Below are 19,015 nucleotides of genomic sequence, written 5' to 3' on the forward strand. Positions count from 1 at the left end.
CTTTTGTTGAAGTATTTGTTTACAGAAGATTGTAATATAACAGGATGTTGAATTCCTGATTCAGAATATTGGCTACAACTCCCATGATGAAAATAATAGACACAAAGGATACCCACAGATGAGATTGGGCACATTCAGTGTGGTGTGGCTGTATAAAGATGTATGTGGCTGTATATATATATATATATATATACACACAGATATATCTGTCATACAGATATCAAAAGCACTAAATGCTTGCAAGGATGTGGGAAAAAAGGAACCCTAATCCACTGATGGTGGGAATGCAAACTAGTATAGCCATTGTGGAAGACAGGAGATACCTCAGAAGGCTGAAAATAGATGTACTCTATGACACAGCCATCCTACTCTTGGGAATTTATCCAAGTGAAATGAAATAGGCATATGAAAGAGTGATATGTACCCCATATTTATTGCAGCTCAATTCACAATAGCTAAAATATGGAATCAGCCCAGATGCCCATTCATGACTGGAAAAGAAAATGTGGTATGTATACACTATGAAATGTTATTCATCTGTAGAAAGAATGAAATCTTGTCTTTCACAACAAAATGGATGCCATTGGAATCCTTTACACCTAGTGAAATAAGCCAGTCCCCCAAAGGCAAATACTTTGTTTTCCCTGGTCTGCGGTAACTTATAGAGTACAAAAAATGTAATGTATAATTATTTCCATTTCAATCTGCATACAATTATTCCTTTGCATAAAAATGGGATACTCGCAGAAGATATCTCACTCTCAGTGACAATTTTTTGAAGGAGTTATGTGTTTTGTGTGGTGCTTCTTTTATCATTGAGCTTTTGCTAAATTTTATAATTGAACAGTCTAAAGTCATGAGTGCCTTGGTGAAGTAAAGGACAGGTATGTACTGTTTTGGGCAAGATGAGTTAGAATATTATGAAACCCATTTCAAGAGAGCTTAGCAAGGAGAATTTACCTAAGTCAATGTGACCACCAGGACATGTTGGTAGAACACAGAGACATTTTGGAGATTTCTAGAAATTATTAGTTTAACAGAACTCAATAGAAAAAAAGTAGACAAAGAATGAGACTTCAATGCTTGTTATCTCTATCATATGGGAATTTTTGCACCAGGAAGACTGCATATAGTTCAACAAACTTATATCTAACTTGCATCAACACATAGTGAAGAGCCAAGAAGTTTGTGATCTGTGTGGTTGGAACTGCTGAGAATGTGTCTCAAAACTTCCAGGAAAAGGAAAAAGGGAGATATCTTGAAGGGAGACCAAGAATAGCTCCACAATACTGTTCAAATTTTACAAAAAAAGTAAAATTCAGCCCTGTAGTAGAAGTAGCTTTGGTAACTTCGAATACAAAACAGATTCCAATGATGCACAATTATGAGAGAACTAAAGCTAGTTTATTATAGTAATAAGCAAGCAATTCAACTGGATGAGGATCTGGTAAACAGGAACTAAAGGTATGGAGTGATAGAGATGGGGTTGCAACAGTCAGTTTAGGTCTCAAGAAAAGGAGGGAATTGATTGTTCATTAGTTGGCTATATTGAGGTTGGTCAGACAGTTTGTACAGATGCATCTGAAAAATCCAAAAGTTCTCATCTGTTGAACTGCCATCTTTCACTCTTTCTGACATTTGACGATTATTGTATAGCTGAATTCTGAAAGATCTATTTTCCAGACAACTCTTTGTTCTTCAGTGAGAAGATGATAATTGTTAATTGTGAAAATGTAATTAAACATATTGAAATTCATTCAGAAACAATTGTGCAAGCATCTTCATATGTAAGGTTACCTAATGTAAAGAATTGATTTTTAAAAATGTCATACATCCTGAGAGCCTGAGACAGAAACTGGAGTCCTATGGGCCAGGTCAACAAAGGACATGTAGAAACTAGGGTCAGATTTTTCATTAGACTTAATCATCCATAAAGAGACGTGTGATGATAAAGGAAGCAAGCCTCAGTGCTTCGAGGATTAAATCAAGGACACCATTCTGGCTCTCCACTTCCATTCTAGCATTTTGCTGCATAGAATTATAGAAAGCCTCCCTTTCTGCCAACTCCCTATTCATTTGCCCCTTTCGTATTTCCTGCTCCAGCTCTCTGATTTTCTCTTCATATGCCTTTCTTATCTGTCTTTTTTCCCTCTCTAGCTCTGCTCTGTAATGTTCTTGCATCACTTGGATTTGCTTCTGAATCTCCTTCTCAGCCCTCTGGTACATTTTGTTAGTATAGTACTCTCCTTTATTCTCGCTGACCACACGCTCCACCAGGGACAAGAGTTCTGCTCTCTGTACCTGCTGTTCAGCCTTTGTTGCTCTATTGTTGAATGCGCAGTAGCGATCACCAAACTTGTCCACCAATTCTTGAAGGGCTCTGGGGGCTCTCCTTAAGTAATCATGGATATCAGTGCCTTCCAAGTCATCTTTCCTGGTGAATAAGAGGATCATGAATTTTCTAGCCCTGCCGTCAAACATTTTCAGAATCTTCTCTGTGGCCTCACGATCTTCCTCAGAGAAACAGCACAGTGGGACCACCAGGACCACAGCATGAGGCCCTGGGGAGGTCAGGAGAATGCAGCGAGAGATTTCCCTGCATGTGACAGCATCTTGTATCTCAGTGTCGAAAATGCCTGGAGTATCAACGACGACAATTTCTCTTCCATTCCACACGCTGCTCCTTTTCTCACAACTCTTCGTGATGGATTTTGCTTCAATGCCAGAAGGAAATACTTTCTCTCCAAGGATGTTATTCCCTGTTGCACTTTTTCCTGCTCCAGTTTTACCCACTAAGACAATTCTCAGCTGGGAATTTCTGTAGTCTTGGCTTCCAGGCCCTGAGACATCAAGAAAACAAATGTCACAGTGTTAGAATCCACCTCAAAGAGTTTCTCCCAGGGAGTCCTGCCCTTCTCTGTTGCTGGCTGTGGGACTTTTCTCTTCATGACATCTGCACTCACGGGAAGTCTCTGAAAGCACCCCCCACCCCACCATGTCCCTCTTCTAGTACTTGGGAAACTGGCTCATCCCATGATCTCCTGCTTGCAATCTCTCTTTTCATGAGTCCCTTGAATTCCTTATTCTGATCTTTTGTATCTTTGAAACTCACAGAGGAGAAAATATATTTCAGAAGAGAAGCGTGAGCTGCTGCTGAAGACTGTTTCTCATAAGATAAGGCAAGAAGTAACACAAAACCTGACTCTGGGGCAGTGGAAGTAGAAGCGAAATTTTTTCAATGTATAATAAAAATGGAACTTTTCTTCCTCACCTTAAGAAACCAGGTAGTAAAAAAGAATGAAATGCTGCCTTTGCAACACAATGGATACAACTAGAAACCCTTATACTTAGTGTAATAAGCCAGTTTCAAAAGGACAAATGTCATATGGTTTCCCTGATCTGTGGTGACTAAGAAAGTACCAAAATGTAAGGCATATAAGTGAAATTGACATTTAAGATTTGATTATTGTTTATAGCCCTTGTATCTACAGTTGAGGAACAATGTTTTTTTCTTCTATTTGTTGAATTCTTTACTTGGTGTAGGGTTAATATTCCATGCATAAAATAGACTGAGAGTACATTATTGAAAAATTAAAGGAAAGAATGGGAAAGGAAAAAGGAAAGGTGAGAGCATGGGCATGAGGGAGGGTAGGGTAGGAAGTATTAATATATTCCTATGTCTGTATATATGAGATACATGTGATTTGTTCACCTAAAAATTTAAAAATAAAGAAAAATGAAAAAAAAGAAACCAAGTAGATGAGTTTTATAAGTCATTATTAATCTTAATGTTTCCCCCATTTGATAACCAGAATCTTGGTATGAAAGAAGTACATTTCCAAAAGTTATAGGACTGAAAATAGCAGATGCAGGAAGGATAAGATTATGTAAGAAAAAATGTGGTTGGGAGTTTACATTACTATTTTGCTAGTGACACAATGGGAGGGAGTAAGGATATTCAAGGGGCTCTGGCTGATCACAGGGAAAGGGGGTCAAGAAATCATAGCAGGTGAGTTGAAAAGGCAATATAACACAGCTCCAGCACTTCGGCAACTGACCAGTGCTGGCAGTATAAAGATGACAACTCATGCTGTAGACATCAAGGGTAGACACAAGCTATTTCCATCCCTGCATGTGTGCCTATTTGGAATGAGATTTGTAGTTCCTCACACCAAGACATTGTCTATATCACTGTTTCTTCAATCTGGGTACCCTGTGTGACTTGTTTTGGACAAAAACATTTTAGAAAGCATGATGCAAGCAAAGAATTCAAAAGAGCTTCCCTATTGCGGAATGCCTCTTTTTTCTTCTCTTCCTGCAACTGCCACACAGAGAAGCCTGGGAAAGCTTACCCAAGGACAACAAGGTCTACATAATCCCTGTTACCCTGATCTGGCCAAGGGCCTGCTAACTCCCAGATATATACTTGAGATCATCCAAGAACATTCAGTTATTTATCCTGAAGTGCACTAACTTGCAATAGATATATGTATGAGTTCCTGGAATCAGCCAGTTTCAAGAAAATGGCCGCTGTTTAAGCCATGAAATTGGGATAGTTTGCTAAGCCTGCAAAGCTCAATTGACATTGTCAATTTCTGTAGGGAGGGGAAACAAAAGTTTATGTCACATAGTAAGTGAATCAGCCTGTTGAAGTTGTTGGATATAGTGAGGAGAAGGGAAATTAGGGACCTGAATGAATTTCTCCTTCTCGGTACTCCTCCAGGCTGAAGAAATGGAGGAAGAAAACCTGATAAGCTACAACCAACTTTTCTGGTATGTCCTCATTGTGGGATGCAGGAAGTGAGGAACCATGCTGAGCCCTGCCCTCAATCAGAGGACAATCTCTCTGCCACTCAGCTGTGAGGACCACTTCATGAGGAGAAAGTGAGGTCAGTAGAAATGAATGAGCAGGGTAAATTAAGACAAAATGAAGAAGGGGTTGAAAATATTTTCTTGGAGATTCCAAGATAGTGGATTAGGGAGCGACATGCTGCACTAGACTAGAGAGAAACAGTGAAAGAAAGGGGTGTAGCAAGTGTGCTGTCAAGGGAGAATTGGATAGAAAAATCACACTGGAAATCCCACAAGAGGAGAAGGAACACCATGGATGTGTGTGGAGGGTGCAGATGGGCAGCAGGAATGCAGGCCCAGCATACAACTGCAGCAGGCAAGAGCTGGAGCAGATGGCAGGTTGGAGACAGAGGTGAGACTAGACTACAACAACCCATGGTGATATAGTTGGAGGAAGAGCATGGTGTGACCTGGACTGGTGCCCTGGGAGACAGTGGTTACTAATGGTTTTCTGCAGACCAGTGGAAGTAGAGGGGGCAGGTTTATCATGCCCCAACTTACCACAACAATATCTGCTTCCTGGCTGAGAAAGGGTGAGTGCAATTTTGGGTTTGGGCAGGAGCTGTGGAAGTCTTTCTGTGCACACACACAGCAACTGGCTGAGCCAGGATGTCATCTTCACAGCAGTACTGGTAGCAGTAATTGGGAGAGAGTAACATTCGACCAGTGGCTCTTGTATACCCACTTGTTCCAGTGATTCTAATGGAGGGAAGAATTCACTGTTCTGATTGACTTTGATCCTGGTTGGGAGGTGGCTGGGCAACCATGTAGGATGGTGAGGTGCCTGCAGTCTTCCAGGATCAGGATGCCTCGGTGGAGCTGTTTCAGGGAACATCTGTGTCTCTGCTGACTGGGCAGGCTGACAGGACAGAAAGAAACCTCTGCACCCAGTGACTGTGGGAGCCTTGTGTGTTGAGAATGTGGGGAATCGATTGTTACATGAGAAGGTGCAGGACGTAGCTGGGTCTCTGGGCAATCATGGAAGTGGCTCCACACACTGACTGCTCACAGTGAGGACAGAACAGATTGTTTTTGTGGTTCATACAGTGGCATGGTACATAATGGGGGCTAACACCTGGGCATTGAGGTCTACCATGCCCAACTTGGGTGTTACCCTGGATACATGTTCTACACTGGAGCACTGACCAGAGCTCCCTAGCTACACCCACCACACACCTCTTGATATTCCCTGAAAGTGCAGTCCTTCCACTAAGCCACAGAGGAATAGCTCGAAGATAAATGTCTCCAGAGGAAAAAAAGTCAATTCCACAAATGCCTAAAGACAAACACAGAAATTGAAGAAACAAGAATAAGGAAGGCACCACCAACCTCCCAAAGGAATAGAGCAGCAGCATTTCAATATTAGAATGTGAAGATGAAGAGAATGAGGATATGCCAGAAACTGAATTCAAACAATTAATCATAGGCTACTCAAAAGCAATCAGCAGCAAATTCACAAACTAACAAAAATCATGTATGATATAAATGAAAGTTTTTCCCATGAAATAGAGTTTAAAGAGAAATCAAAATGAAATATTAGAATTGAAGAATTCAATAGTTCTAATAAAAATGTGGTGGAAAACCTTAATAGCAGACTTGGTTAGCCAGAAGAAAGAATATTAGAACTAGAAGACAAATCTTTGGAAATTTCACAAACAAACAAACAAAATCAAGAAGAGAATAGAAAAAATGTAAAAACTGTGGAAGATTTATGGGACACTATCAAATGACCCAACATAAGAATCTTTGGAGTTCCTGAAGATATGGAAAGAGAGATTGTACTAGAAGGCCTATTTAGTGAACTGATCACAGAAATCTCCCCCAATTTGGTGAAAGAAAGGGACGTTCAAGTAGAGAAAACACAAAGAAATCATAAGAGACATGACCAGAAAGGATCTTCACCACAACATATTATAGTCAAAATCTCCACAGTAAAACATAAAGAAAATATTATAAAATATGCAAGAAAAAATGCCAATTACTTTCAGAAGATCCCCAATTAGACTCACAGCTGACTTCTCATCAGAAACCCTATAGGTGAGAAGGGAATGGCAAGATATAGTTCAAGTCTTGAGAAAAAGCTCTCAACCCAGAATACTGTACCCTGCAAAGCTCTCATTTATGAATGAAGGTGAAATAAAGACCTTCTACAACAAACAAATTCAAAGAATTTGTTGCCAGTCATCCAGCCTTACAAAAGATGCCTAAGGATGTGCTACACACAGAAACACAGAAAATAGCCATCATTATGAAATAATGAGAAGGCATAACCCTCCTCCCCACCCCAAAAAAGTACAAAAGAAATCCAAAATAAAAAAAGGAATGTTTTTGATAAAATGGCAGGGCCAAGTTGTTACTTATCAATAGTCACTTTTAAAGCAAATGGCCTCGACTATCCAGTTAAAAGATGCAGACTGGCTGAATGGATTAAAAACAACACACATCTATTTGCTGACTATAAGACACATGTCTCACCAACTAAGAAACACACATACTGAAGGTGAAAGGATGGAAAATGATATTCCATGCTAATGGAAAGCAAAAAAGGGCAGGGGTTGCCATCTTAATATAAATCAAAATAGACTTTAACATAAAAACTTTTAAAAGAAACAAAGAAAGAAACTATGTAATAATTAAGGGGTCAATGAAACATAAACATATATGTGCCCAATTACAGGGCATATGGCTATTTAAAAGAATGTTAATGGATCTAAAGGGAAACATAGACTCCAATACAATAGCAATGGGGCACTTCAACACCCAACTTTCATCAATGTACAGGTAAACTAGACAGAAATTAAAAAAAGAAACAACATAGCCTGTCCATACTAAAGATAAAATGGACTTAATGGATATCTACAGAACATTTCACCCAACAGGTGAAGAATACATATTCTTCTCATGAGTGCATGGAACTTTCTCTAGGATAGACCATATGCTAGGCCATAGCAAGTCTCAGAAAATTCAAAAAAATCAAAATCATATTATGTATCTTTGACCACAAAAGAATGAAACTGGAAATCACCAACTCGAGGATCTCTAGATCATGTGCAAACACTTGGAGACTGAACCACATGCTTCTGAATTAACAGTGGGTCATAGAAGAAATCAAAAGAGAAATAAAAATATCAAAATTTATGGGAGGGCTGGTGCTGTGGCGTAATGGGTTAAGTCGCCACCTGCAGTACTGACATCTCATATGGGTGCTGATTCAAGTCCTGGCTGCTGCTCTTCTGATCCAGCTCTCTACTATGGCCTGGGAAAGCAGTAGAAGATGGCCCAAGTCCTTGGGCCCCTGCACCCATGTGAGAGACCCAGAAAAGGCTCTTGCTTTGAATTGGCGCAGCTCTGGCTATTGTGGACCACTGGGGAGTGAACCAGCGTATGGAAGACCACCCTCCCCCCTGCCTCTTCTTCTTTCTCTGTGTAATTCTATCTTTCAAGGAAATAAATAAATAAATATTTTAAAAATTTATGGGGTAGGGAAAAAGCAATGTTAACAGGGAAGTTTATAACAATTGGCACCTTCATGAAGAAATTGGAAAGATACCAAATAACTGAGCTATCAATGCATCTCAAGGGCCTAGAAGAACAACAAAACAAAACCAAAGTATGTGGTCAATCGTAGAGAAGGTTCCATGTACTGGTGAGAAGAACGTAAAATCTTTAGCTGTAGGATTGAAAGTTCTGTATATATCTGTTAGATCCATTTGGGCTATAGTGTCATTTAAATCTACTAGGCCATAAAGCAAGTCTCAGCAAATTCAAAAGAATTAGAATCATACCATGCAGCTTCTCAGACCATAAAGGAATGAAGTTGGAAATTAGCAACTCAGGAATCCCTAGAGCATACACAAACACATGGAGACTGAACAACATGCTCCAAAATGAACAATGGGTCATAGAAGAAATTAAAAGAGAAATCAAAATTTTTCTGGAAGTAAATGAGGATAACAGCACAACATACCTAAACTTATGGGATACAGCAAAAGCAGTGTTAAGAGGAAAGTTTATGGGCCGGCGCCACGGCTCACTAGGCTAATCCTCCGCCTAGCGGCGCCGGCACACCGGGTTCTAGTCCCGGTTGGGGCGCCGGATTCTGTCCCGGTTGCCCCTCTTCCAGGCCAGCTCTCTGCTGTGGCCAGGGAGTGCAGTGGAGGATGGCCCAGGTGCTTGGGCCCTGCACCCCATGGGAGAAACATGAAAAGCACCTGGCTCCTGGCTCCTGCCATCGGATCAGCACGGTGCGCCAGCCACAATGCGCCGCCTGCGGTGGCCATTGGAGGGTGAACCAATGGCAAAGGAAGACCTTTCTCTCTGTCTCTCTCTCTCACTGTCTACTCTGCCTGTCAAAAAAAAAAAAAAAAAAAAGAGGAAAGTTTATATCAATAGGTGCCTACATCAAGAAATTGGAAAGGCACCAAATTCACCTCAAGGATATAGAAAACCTACAGCAAACCAGACCCAAATCTAGTAGAAGAGAAATAATTAAAATCAGAGAAGAAATCAACAGGATTGAATCCAAAAAAACATTACAAAAAATCAGCCAAATGAGGAGCTGGTTTTTTGAAAAAATAAACAAAATTGACACCCCATTGGCCCAACTAACTAAAAAAAGAAGAGAAAAGACCCAAATCAATAAAATCAGAGATGAAAAAGGAAACGTAACAACAGACACCACAGAAATAAAAAGAATCATCAGAAATTCCTACAAGGACCTGTATGCCAGCAAACAGGAAAATCTATCTGAAATGGATAGATTCCTGGACACATGTAATCTACCAAAATTGAACCATGAAGACATCGAAAACCTAAATAGACCCATAACTGAAACAGAAATTGAAACAGTAATAAAGGCCCTCCCAACAAAGAAAAGCCCAGGACCAGATGGATTCACTGCTGAATTCTACCAGACATTTAAAGAAGAACTAATCCCATTTCTTCTCAAACTATTCAGAAGAATCGAAAAAGGTGGAATCCTCCCAAATTCTTTCTATGAAGCCAGCATCACCTTAATCCCTAAGCCAGAGAAAGATGCAGCACTGAAAGAAAATTACAGACCAATATCCCTCATGAACATAGACGCAAAAATCCTCAATAAAATTCTGGCCAATAGAATACAACAACACATCAGAAAAATCATTCACCCAGACCAAGTGGGATTTATCCCTGGTATGCAGGGATGGTTCAACATTCGCAAATCAATCAATGTGATTGACCACATTAACAGACTGCAAAAGAAAAACCATATGATTATCTGAATAATGCAGAGAAAGCATTCAATAAAATTCAACACCCTTTCATGATGAAAACTCTAAGCAAATTGGGTATAGAAGGAACATTTCTCAATATAATCAAAGCAATTTATGAAAAACCCACAGCCAGCATCCTATTGAATGGGGAAAAGTTGGAAGCATTTCCACTGAAATCTGGCACCAGACAGGGATGCCCACTCTCACCACTGCTATTTAACATAGTTCTGGAAGTTTTAGCCAGAGCCGCCAGACAAGAAAAAGAAATTAAAGGAATACAAATTGAGAAGGAAGAAGCCAAATTATCCCTCTTTGCAGACGATATGATTCTTTACTTAGGGGATCCAAAGAACTCTACTAAGAGACTATTGGAACTCATAGAGGAGTTTGGCAAAGTGGCAGGATATAAAATCAATGCACAAAAATCAACAGCCTTTGTATACACAAGCAATGCCATGACTGAGAAAGAACTGCTAAGATCAATCCCATTCATAATAGCTACAAAAACAATCAAATACCTTGGAATAAACTTAATCAAGGACGTTAAAGATCTCTATGATGAGAATTACAAAATCTTAAAGAAAGAAATAGAAGAGGTTACCAAAAAATGGAAAAATCTTCCATGCTCATGGATTGGAAGAATCAACATCATCAAAATGTCCATTCCCCCAAACGCAATTTATAGATTCAATGCGATACCAATCAAGATACCAAAGACATTCTTCTCAGATCTAGAAAAAATGATGCTGAAATTCATATGGAGGCACAAGAGACCTCGAATAGCTAAAGCAATCTTGTACAACAAAAACAAAGCCGGAGGCATCACAATACCAGATTTCAGGACATACTACAGGGCCGTTGTAATCAAAACAGCATGGTGCTGGTACAGAAACAGATGGATAGACCAATGGAACAGAATTGAAACACCAGAAATCAACCCAAACATCTACAGCCAACTTATATTTGATCAAGGATCTAAAACGAATTCCTGGAGCAAGGACAGTCTATTCAATAAATGGTGCTGGGAAAACTGGATTTCCACGTGCAGAATCATGAAGCAAGACCCCTACCTTACACCTTACACAAAAATCCACTCAACGTGGATTAAAGACCTAAATCTACGACCTGACACCATCAAGTTATTAGAGAACATTGGAGAAACCCTTCAAGATATTGGCACAGGCAAAGAGTTTCTGGAAAAGACCCGGGAGGCACAGGCAGTCAAAGCCAAAATGAACTATTGGGATTGCATCAAATTGAGAAGTTTCTGTACTGCAAAAGAAACAGTCAGGAGAGTGAAGAGACAACCGACAGAATGGGAAAAAATATTTGCAAACTATGCAACAGATAAAGGGTTAATAACCAGAATCTACAGAGAAACTCAAGAAACTCCACAAAAACAAAACCAACAACCCACTTAAGAGATGGGCCAAGGACCTCAATAGACATTTTTCAAAAGAGGAAATCCAAATGGCCAACAGGCACATGAAAAAATGTTCAAGGTCACTAGCAATCAGGGAAATGCAAATCAAAACCACAATGAGGTTTCACCTCACCCCGGTTAGAATGGCTCACATTCAGAAATCTACCAACAACAGATGCTGGCGAGGATGTGGGGAAAAAGGGACACTAACCCACTGTTGGTGGGAATGCAAACTGGTCAAGCCACTATGGAAGTCAGTCTGGAGATTCCTCAGAAACCTGAAGATAACCCTACCGTTTGACCCAGCCATCCCACTCCTTGGAATTTACCCAAAGGAATTTAAATTGGCAAACAAACAAGCGGTCTGCACCCTAATGTTTATTGCAGCACAATTCACAATAACCAAGACCTGGAATCAACCTAAATGCCCATCAACGGTAGACTGGATAAAGAAATTATGGGATATATACTCTTTAGAATACTATACCGCAGTAAGAAACAACGAAATCCAGTCATTTGCAACAAAATGGAGGAATCTGGAACACATCATGCTGAGTGAAATAAGCCAGTCCCAAAGGGACAAATACCATATGTTCTCCCTGATCGGTGACAACTGACTGAACACCAAAAAGGAAACCTGTTGAAGTGAAATGGACACTATGAGAAACGGTGACCTGATCAGCATAGCCCTGACTGTTAATGAACAACTTAATACATTATCCCTCTTAGTAGTTTTTTTTGTCTGTTCTACTTAATATGACTGGGTTAATTCTATAATTAATACACAGTTATTCTTAAGTGTTGAAATTTCACTGAAATGTGATCCCTGTTAAACATAAGAGTGGGAATAAGAGAGGGAAGAGATGTACAATCTGGGACATGCTCAAGCTGACTTGCCCCAAATGGTAGAGTTAGAAACATACCAGGGGACTCCAATTCAATCCCATCAAGGTGGCATGTACTAATGCCATCTCACTAGTCCATGTGATCAATTTCAGTTCACAATTGATCATAATGAAAGGACTAAGAGTCAAATGGAGCACATAAACAAGTCTAGTACCTGCTAATACTAACCGATAGAATAAATAAAGGGGAGAGTGATCCAACATGGGAAGCGAGATACTTAGCAGACTCATAGAATGGCAGATGTCCTAAACAGCACTCTGGCCTCAAAATCAGCCCTAAAGGCATTCCGATCTGGCTGAAATGCCCATGAGAGTATTTCAGGCATGGAAAGTCAAGACACTCTGGTAAAAAAAACAAAAAAACAAAAAACAAAAACAAAAACAAAACAAAACAAAAAAACAAAAAAACAAAAAAACAAAACCTAAATGAAAGATCTCTGTGAGTGAGATCCCAGTGGAAAGAACAGGTCTTCAAAGAAGGAGGTACCTTCCTCTGAAGGGAGGAGAGAACCTCCACTTTGACTATGACCTTGTCTAAACATTATAAGAGTCGGAGAACTCAAAAGACTTCCATAGCCTTGGAAACTCGTGACTGGAGCATAGGGAGATTACTGATGCCATAAATAGGAGTGTCAGTTTGTAAAGTCAACAACAGGAGTCACTGTGCACTTACTCTTCATGTAGGATCTCTGTCCTTAATGTGCTGTACATTGAGATTTAATGCTATAATGAGTACTCAAACAGTATATTTCACTTTGTGTTTCTATGGGGGTGAAAACTGTTGAAATCTTTACTTAATTTATACTAAACTGATCTTCTGTAAAAAAAAAAAAAGAAAAAGAAATTATCAATTCCCAACTTGACTCTCACTGGGATTAAACATGACAACAGGTCTGATCTGGTTTCATCATCATTTAAAAAGTCATCTATTATTTTTCACTATATGTTTCTGTGTGGGAGCAAACTGTTGAAATCTTTACTTAATGTATGCTAAACTGATCTTCTGTATATAAAGAGAATTGAAAATGAATCTTGATGTGAATGGAAGGGGAGAGGGAGTGGGAAAGGGGAGGGTTGTGGGTGGGAGGGACGTTATGGGTGGGAAGCCATTGTAATCCATAAGCTGTACTTTGGAAATTTATATTCATTAAATAAAAGTTAAAAAAAAGGGAAAAAAAAAAACAAAGCTGGGAGCATTACACTACCTGATTTCAAGACATACTATGGGGCAGTTATATTCAAAACAGCCTAGTGCTCTCGCAACAACAGACTTATAGATCAATGGAACTGAATAGAAACACCAGAAATCAATCCATAAATCTACAACTAACTTATCTTTGACCAAGGAGCTAAAAGCAGTCCCTGAAGCAAAGACAGTCTCTTTAACAAATGGTGCTGGGATACTGGGTCTCCAGGTGCAGAGGTATGAAGCTAGACCACTACCTTTCACTTCACACAAAAACTCACTCAAAATGGATCAACGATCTAAATCTATGACCCGATACTATCGAATTACTAGAGTACATTGGGGAAACTTTGCAAGACATTGGCAAAGGCAAAAACTTTTTGGAAAAGACCCCAGAAGCCTAGTCAATCAAAGCCAAAATGGCAAATGGGATTATATCAAGCTGAGAAGCTTTTGTGCTGCAAAAATGACTCAGCAAAGTGAAGTCACACCCAACAGAATGGGAGAAAAGTTTTGCAAACTACACAATGGATAAAGGGTTAACACCCAGGAACTATAAATTACCCATGACACTCAACAACAACTGAAGAAGCAAATCAATTTAAGTAATAGGCAAAGGATTTGAACAAGCATTTTTTTTTTGACAGATAGAGTTAGACAGTGAGAGAGAGACAGAGAGAAAGGTCTTTCTTCCATTGGTTCACTCCCCAAATGGCCGCCATGGCTGGCACTGTGCTGATCCAAAGCCAGGAGCCAGGTGCTTCCTCCTGGTCTCCCATGCGGGTGCAGGGCCCAAGCACTTAAGCTATCCTCCACTGCCCTCCTGGGCCATAGCAGAGAACTGGACTGGAAGAGGAGCAACCGGGACAGAATCTGGTGCTCATATGGGATGCTGGCACTGCAGGTGGAGGATTAACCAAGTGAGCTGCGGTGCCGGCCCCTGAACAAGCATTTTTCAAGAGAGAAAATCAAATAGCCAACAGATACCTGAGAAAATGCTCAGGATCACTAGCCATCAGAGAAATTCAAATCAAATCCACAATGCAGTTAGAATGGCTTGCATAAAGAGATCAATGAATGACAATGCTGTTAAAGATGTGGGGAAAAAGGTACCCTTGTACACTATTGGTGGAAATGTAAACTTGTGCTACCACTGTAGAAAACAGTATGGAGATACCTCAGAAATCTGAATACAGACCTACCGTATGATCCAGCCATCCACTCCTGGGAATTTACTGAAACCAAAAGAAATCAGCATATGAAAGATTTATCTGTACCTCCATGTTCACTGCAGCACAATTCACATTAGTTAAGAGATGGAATCAACCCAGATGTCCATAACTGTTGACTGGATAAAGAAATTGTGGTACATATACACTATGGAGTACTACTCAGCTGTAAAAAATATGAAATCTTTCTTTTGCAACAAAATAGACACAACTGGAAATGATTATGCTTAATCAAATAAGCCAGTCCTCAAAATATAGATACTATGTTTTACCTGATCCAAGGTAACGAATAGAGTACCTGCAATATATATATATATATATATATATATATATATATATAATGTATTCGAGTGAAATAGGCATTTTGAGATTCAATAATTGTTTACAGCCCTTGTCTCTTCTATTGAGGAACAATTTTTTTTCTTTTTTTTCTTCATATTGTGTGTTGAATTCATTTACTTATTGTAAGGCTAACTATATGATCATCAAGTAAATTGAAAATAGATCTTTGTAAAGATTAAGAGTGGGAATGTGAGAGGGAGGAGGAGGAAGGGTTGCATTGTGGGATAGAGGGAGGGTGAGGGGGAGTGTCACTATGTTCCTAAATCTGTGTATGTGAAATACACGAAATGTATATAACTTAAATAAAATTAAAAAGAGAAAAAAGAAAATATTTTCTTGCTTAGAGGGGAACTGACTGCCAAGGCAAGACGGAGCTTCTTCCACAGCCCTGTCTGCCCTCCTCTCCACAGCCTGGACTGGGGACCATGAGCACCCTCTCCGTGGCTGGCAGTCCAATTGAAACTCACCATGGTATTGGGATGCCATTGCAGATTGAATCCCTGTAGATGAAAACAGATACATAACCATGTTGTCTTAGGGAAATGACAGTAACTAGAATCCCAGCCTCCCATGACCCATACTCTTTTTTTGTCATAAACTTGCTATTTTGATTTTTCATGTCATATTTCCCAAAACTTTATCACAACTCAATTTTTAGTCTTATATTCAGATTGTTCCTTTTTCTTCAACAAGATTAAAGGCTCCCGGTGCTGCCTCAGCACTTACCTTGCCTTATACCCCTTCCTCGCTGGTGAATCATTGCCTCGATGCCTTTCTACATAGTCTGTCCCTCAGACTGTCCTCAGAGATCCAAACACCAATTTCCTGCTCCTTTTCTCCATTTGGCTGCTTCATGGGCATCTCAGAGTATGGCCAAAATTGGACCCTTGGCCTCCCCTCAGCTGTTATTCCCTGTCTCAACAAATGACCTCATCCTTCAGCCAGCGGCTCCTGAAGATCATTGGGGTCATCTACTAGAACTCTTCATTCCTCACTCTCATCGGCCCAACACCAGATATCATTGATTTTGCTTCCAACAAACCTCAAAATTATCCACCTCTCTCCACCTTCTTGCTAATCATTTCATTGTCACTTATTTGTACCCTAACAAACTCCTAACTTTTTTTTTAACTTTTATTTAATGAATATAAATTTCCAAAGTAGAGCTTATGGATTACAATGGACAAACTCCTAACTTATCATCTCACTCTGAATCCTTTTTCTACTCTAAAATTGCTGCTGTTTTAAAATGAAAATCTGATTTATTTTTCTTGTTTATATTTCCTAATGACTTCCTATTGGCTTTAGGAAATAGTTTAATTCCTTAGATTGTTCCAAATGCCCTTGCATGATCCACACTGGCCTCCTCAATGTTCCACACATCTTCTGTGTTCCTTCCAATTTCTAGGCCCTGGCAGATCTGTTCTGCTTCCATGGAGCACCAACACTCCAACCCACGGCCCAGCTCTTTCTGCTCAGCCCCTAGAACTCTTCAGGGAAGTCTTCAATATCTTCCAAACACCGTAGCCAACCAACAGCAGCTCTGGTGCATTCTGCATTACCTGCTCTAATTGCACGCCAGAAGTGCATATCACAGCAGAGTTACTTGTCTAATGTTTTATTGTCTCTCCTCAGACTATGATCTTTGTGAAGGGAGAACCATGTATGTCTTGTGTTTTTAATGTATAAATAATTACCCTGCCTCTTGCCTCTCTCTGATCTATCATTATGTCCAGTTTTGTCTGGTTTGTGGAAACAGCAGTCTTTTTCTTACTCACCATTATTAGTGTCACGGTCATATGGCATCACATTTTTAAAAGCTCTCTTTTGTTTCTATCAATAAAACATGTCCCAATTGAGCAGACTCTGACCACTACCAGTTGAAAGTGCTGATAGTTAAGGCTACCAGAGAGCAAGCCATCAATTACAAATCTGAAACATCATTAGATAACCAGAGTCTCTTTGGAAAGAAAAGTTATTTCTTCATCCTTTAAGAATAAGGATTAGGTAATTGCCAGAAAGAGAAATCACACAATTAAAAAAAATCTTTGACTACAAAGTTTATGTTGGTAATTGGTATTAGGAGAGAGCATAGGGGACCAGAAACAAAGAACACAACTGGTCTCTGGGTGTTTGTTAAATTCCTCCTTCCACCTTGGCAGCCCTTAGCAAGAGCCTTGGATGTTCACTGATGTCATAAAAAAAGAGTGTTAATTGTTAAAGGAACAAAAGTAGTCACTGTGCACTTGGTCCCCATGTAGGAACTCTGTCCCTATTGAATTGTAATGTGAGAATTGACTGCAAATTCTCCCCCAAAACTGTGCTCTATATGTTGTGTGTGGGCGTCAGGAAAAATTGTTGAAGTCTATGATTAGCATAGAGTTACTCCTCTATATATAAAGTCATAATAAAAATGAACCATAATGAAGAAGGAGATGGGGGAGGGAATGGGAGGTGGGATGAGAGTATGGGGGAAAGAACTACTATATTCCTAAAGCTGTATCTATGTAAAAATGCATTCATTAAATAAAAATTTAAAAAATTCCTCGTTTCAGCACATGGGATTTTATAATGCTGCTCTGTAGAGCTTAACTGAGACACAAAAGCAGGAGCCTGCACTGCAGATGCTGATCTCAAGTGGCTGAATTCTTTTCCTTCTGTCTCTAGAACAAGCAGCTCCTGGTCCCAGAACTCTCCTGTATTGCAGCGTCTTCCTTGACCCACCCTCAAGGGGCTATATACCCTGAGACCAGGAAGGGATACCCCTGAGAAGGCAGTTCCCCTAGGAGTGCATAATTAACCAGAAACAAGAACTCAGACCACAGCGCCTCCCTTCCTCACCAGGATTTGATGGGGAAGAAGAGGGCTGCCTGTTTCTCTCTGCTCTTTACTCATCTCAGTGCTCATCTTCCCACCAGTTCCCCTGAGCTTATACTCACCCAACTACAGAGAGGGTAAGTTATGAAACAGTGAAGAAGATTCATTTCTTTAAAAAGCAAATATTCCCTGAGCAGAATCCCATGAAAGAGACATTAACATGTAGAGCTCAGCATTCAAAATAGATAACAACCTAAAGTCAGCAAAGACAGGAAACAGGAACCAATAAGAAATATATTCTGCCAGAAAGTTCCCTGGGAGGTTTAATACAGATTCTGTGGAGAGAACCCTTTCCCGCCAAACTGAACACCTGCCACAACACACAAACACCCCTCTCCCCTTACCTGGAAAATCTGTGTCCTGAGCCCTTCTCTGATTTTACAGGCACTGCTAAACCAGGATGCTGAGAAGGAGGAGGAGAAAGGAAGTGAAGGGAGGAACTGTTCAAATTTGCTCATGCTAGGGACCCGCCCACCTCACTATGCAGCAGCACTAACAGAAATTCCAGCAGAGGTGGGGTTGTTCTGTGCTGGCCAGTATGGTAGCCATCAGTGACATGTAGCTGTTGAGCACTTTAAATGTGACAGTGTGACTGCAGAGATGAAATTTTAATTTTATTTTGTTTTAACAAATTTAAAGTTAAATAGCTCAGCGTGGCTAATAACTACCCATTGGAGTACAGCAAGACCCTCCGGGGAGCCAGCTGTTCAATTCTGGAAGAAACTGTAGGGTCCACAGCAGAAAGTTGCCAGCTTTTCTCAAAGACCTCTGGGTCCCTGGACGCACTGCTCCACACAGCAGACTTCCCAGCTGACATTTGTTCCTAGTGCCTCCTGCTCGAATGAGGCACTAATCTTATCTTTCCCCTCAACGATGTGAGAGAGGGACAGAGCTGCTGTTTCTAAGGTGTGCCCTCTGAAACATGTGCTGGAAGCAAAACTGGCCTTCAT

General features: G+C 40.2%; 1 protein-coding gene across 2 annotated transcripts; it reads right to left on the reverse strand.

Moving 5' to 3' along the window:
- Window positions 1-1,382: 1,382 nt before the first annotated feature.
- Window positions 1,383-18,511, reverse strand: GIMAP4 (GTPase, IMAP family member 4). 2 transcript variants are annotated; one of them, XM_051836996.2, is made up of 4 exons: window positions 18,410-18,511; window positions 15,656-15,688; window positions 14,820-14,852; window positions 1,383-2,840 (listed from the first exon to the last, which is right to left on the reverse strand). In XM_051836996.2, the coding sequence occupies exons 2-4, from the start codon at window positions 15,672-15,674 to the stop codon at window positions 1,921-1,923; spliced, it is 972 nt and encodes a 323-aa protein (XP_051692956.1). In that variant the 5' UTR covers window positions 15,675-15,688; window positions 18,410-18,511; the 3' UTR covers window positions 1,383-1,920. The 2 variants fall into 2 exon arrangements, with proteins under 2 accessions (XP_051692956.1, XP_017193939.2); XM_017338450.3 differs by lacking the exon at window positions 14,820-14,852 and having other exon boundaries at window positions 18,410-18,495.
- Between the last annotated feature and the right edge of the window lie 504 nt (window positions 18,512-19,015).

Source organism: Oryctolagus cuniculus, chromosome 7, assembly GCF_964237555.1.
Source record: "Oryctolagus cuniculus chromosome 7, mOryCun1.1, whole genome shotgun sequence".
Taxonomy (NCBI): Eukaryota; Metazoa; Chordata; class Mammalia; order Lagomorpha; family Leporidae; genus Oryctolagus; species Oryctolagus cuniculus.

Excerpts from the sequence above, each read along its gene's own strand:
- GIMAP4 (XM_051836996.2), bottom strand. Across the intron at positions 2,841-14,819 it reads GTGGATGGCTGGATCATACG|GGCCTGGAAGCCAAGACTAC; the intron begins GTAGGTCTGTAT and ends TTGATGTCTCAG.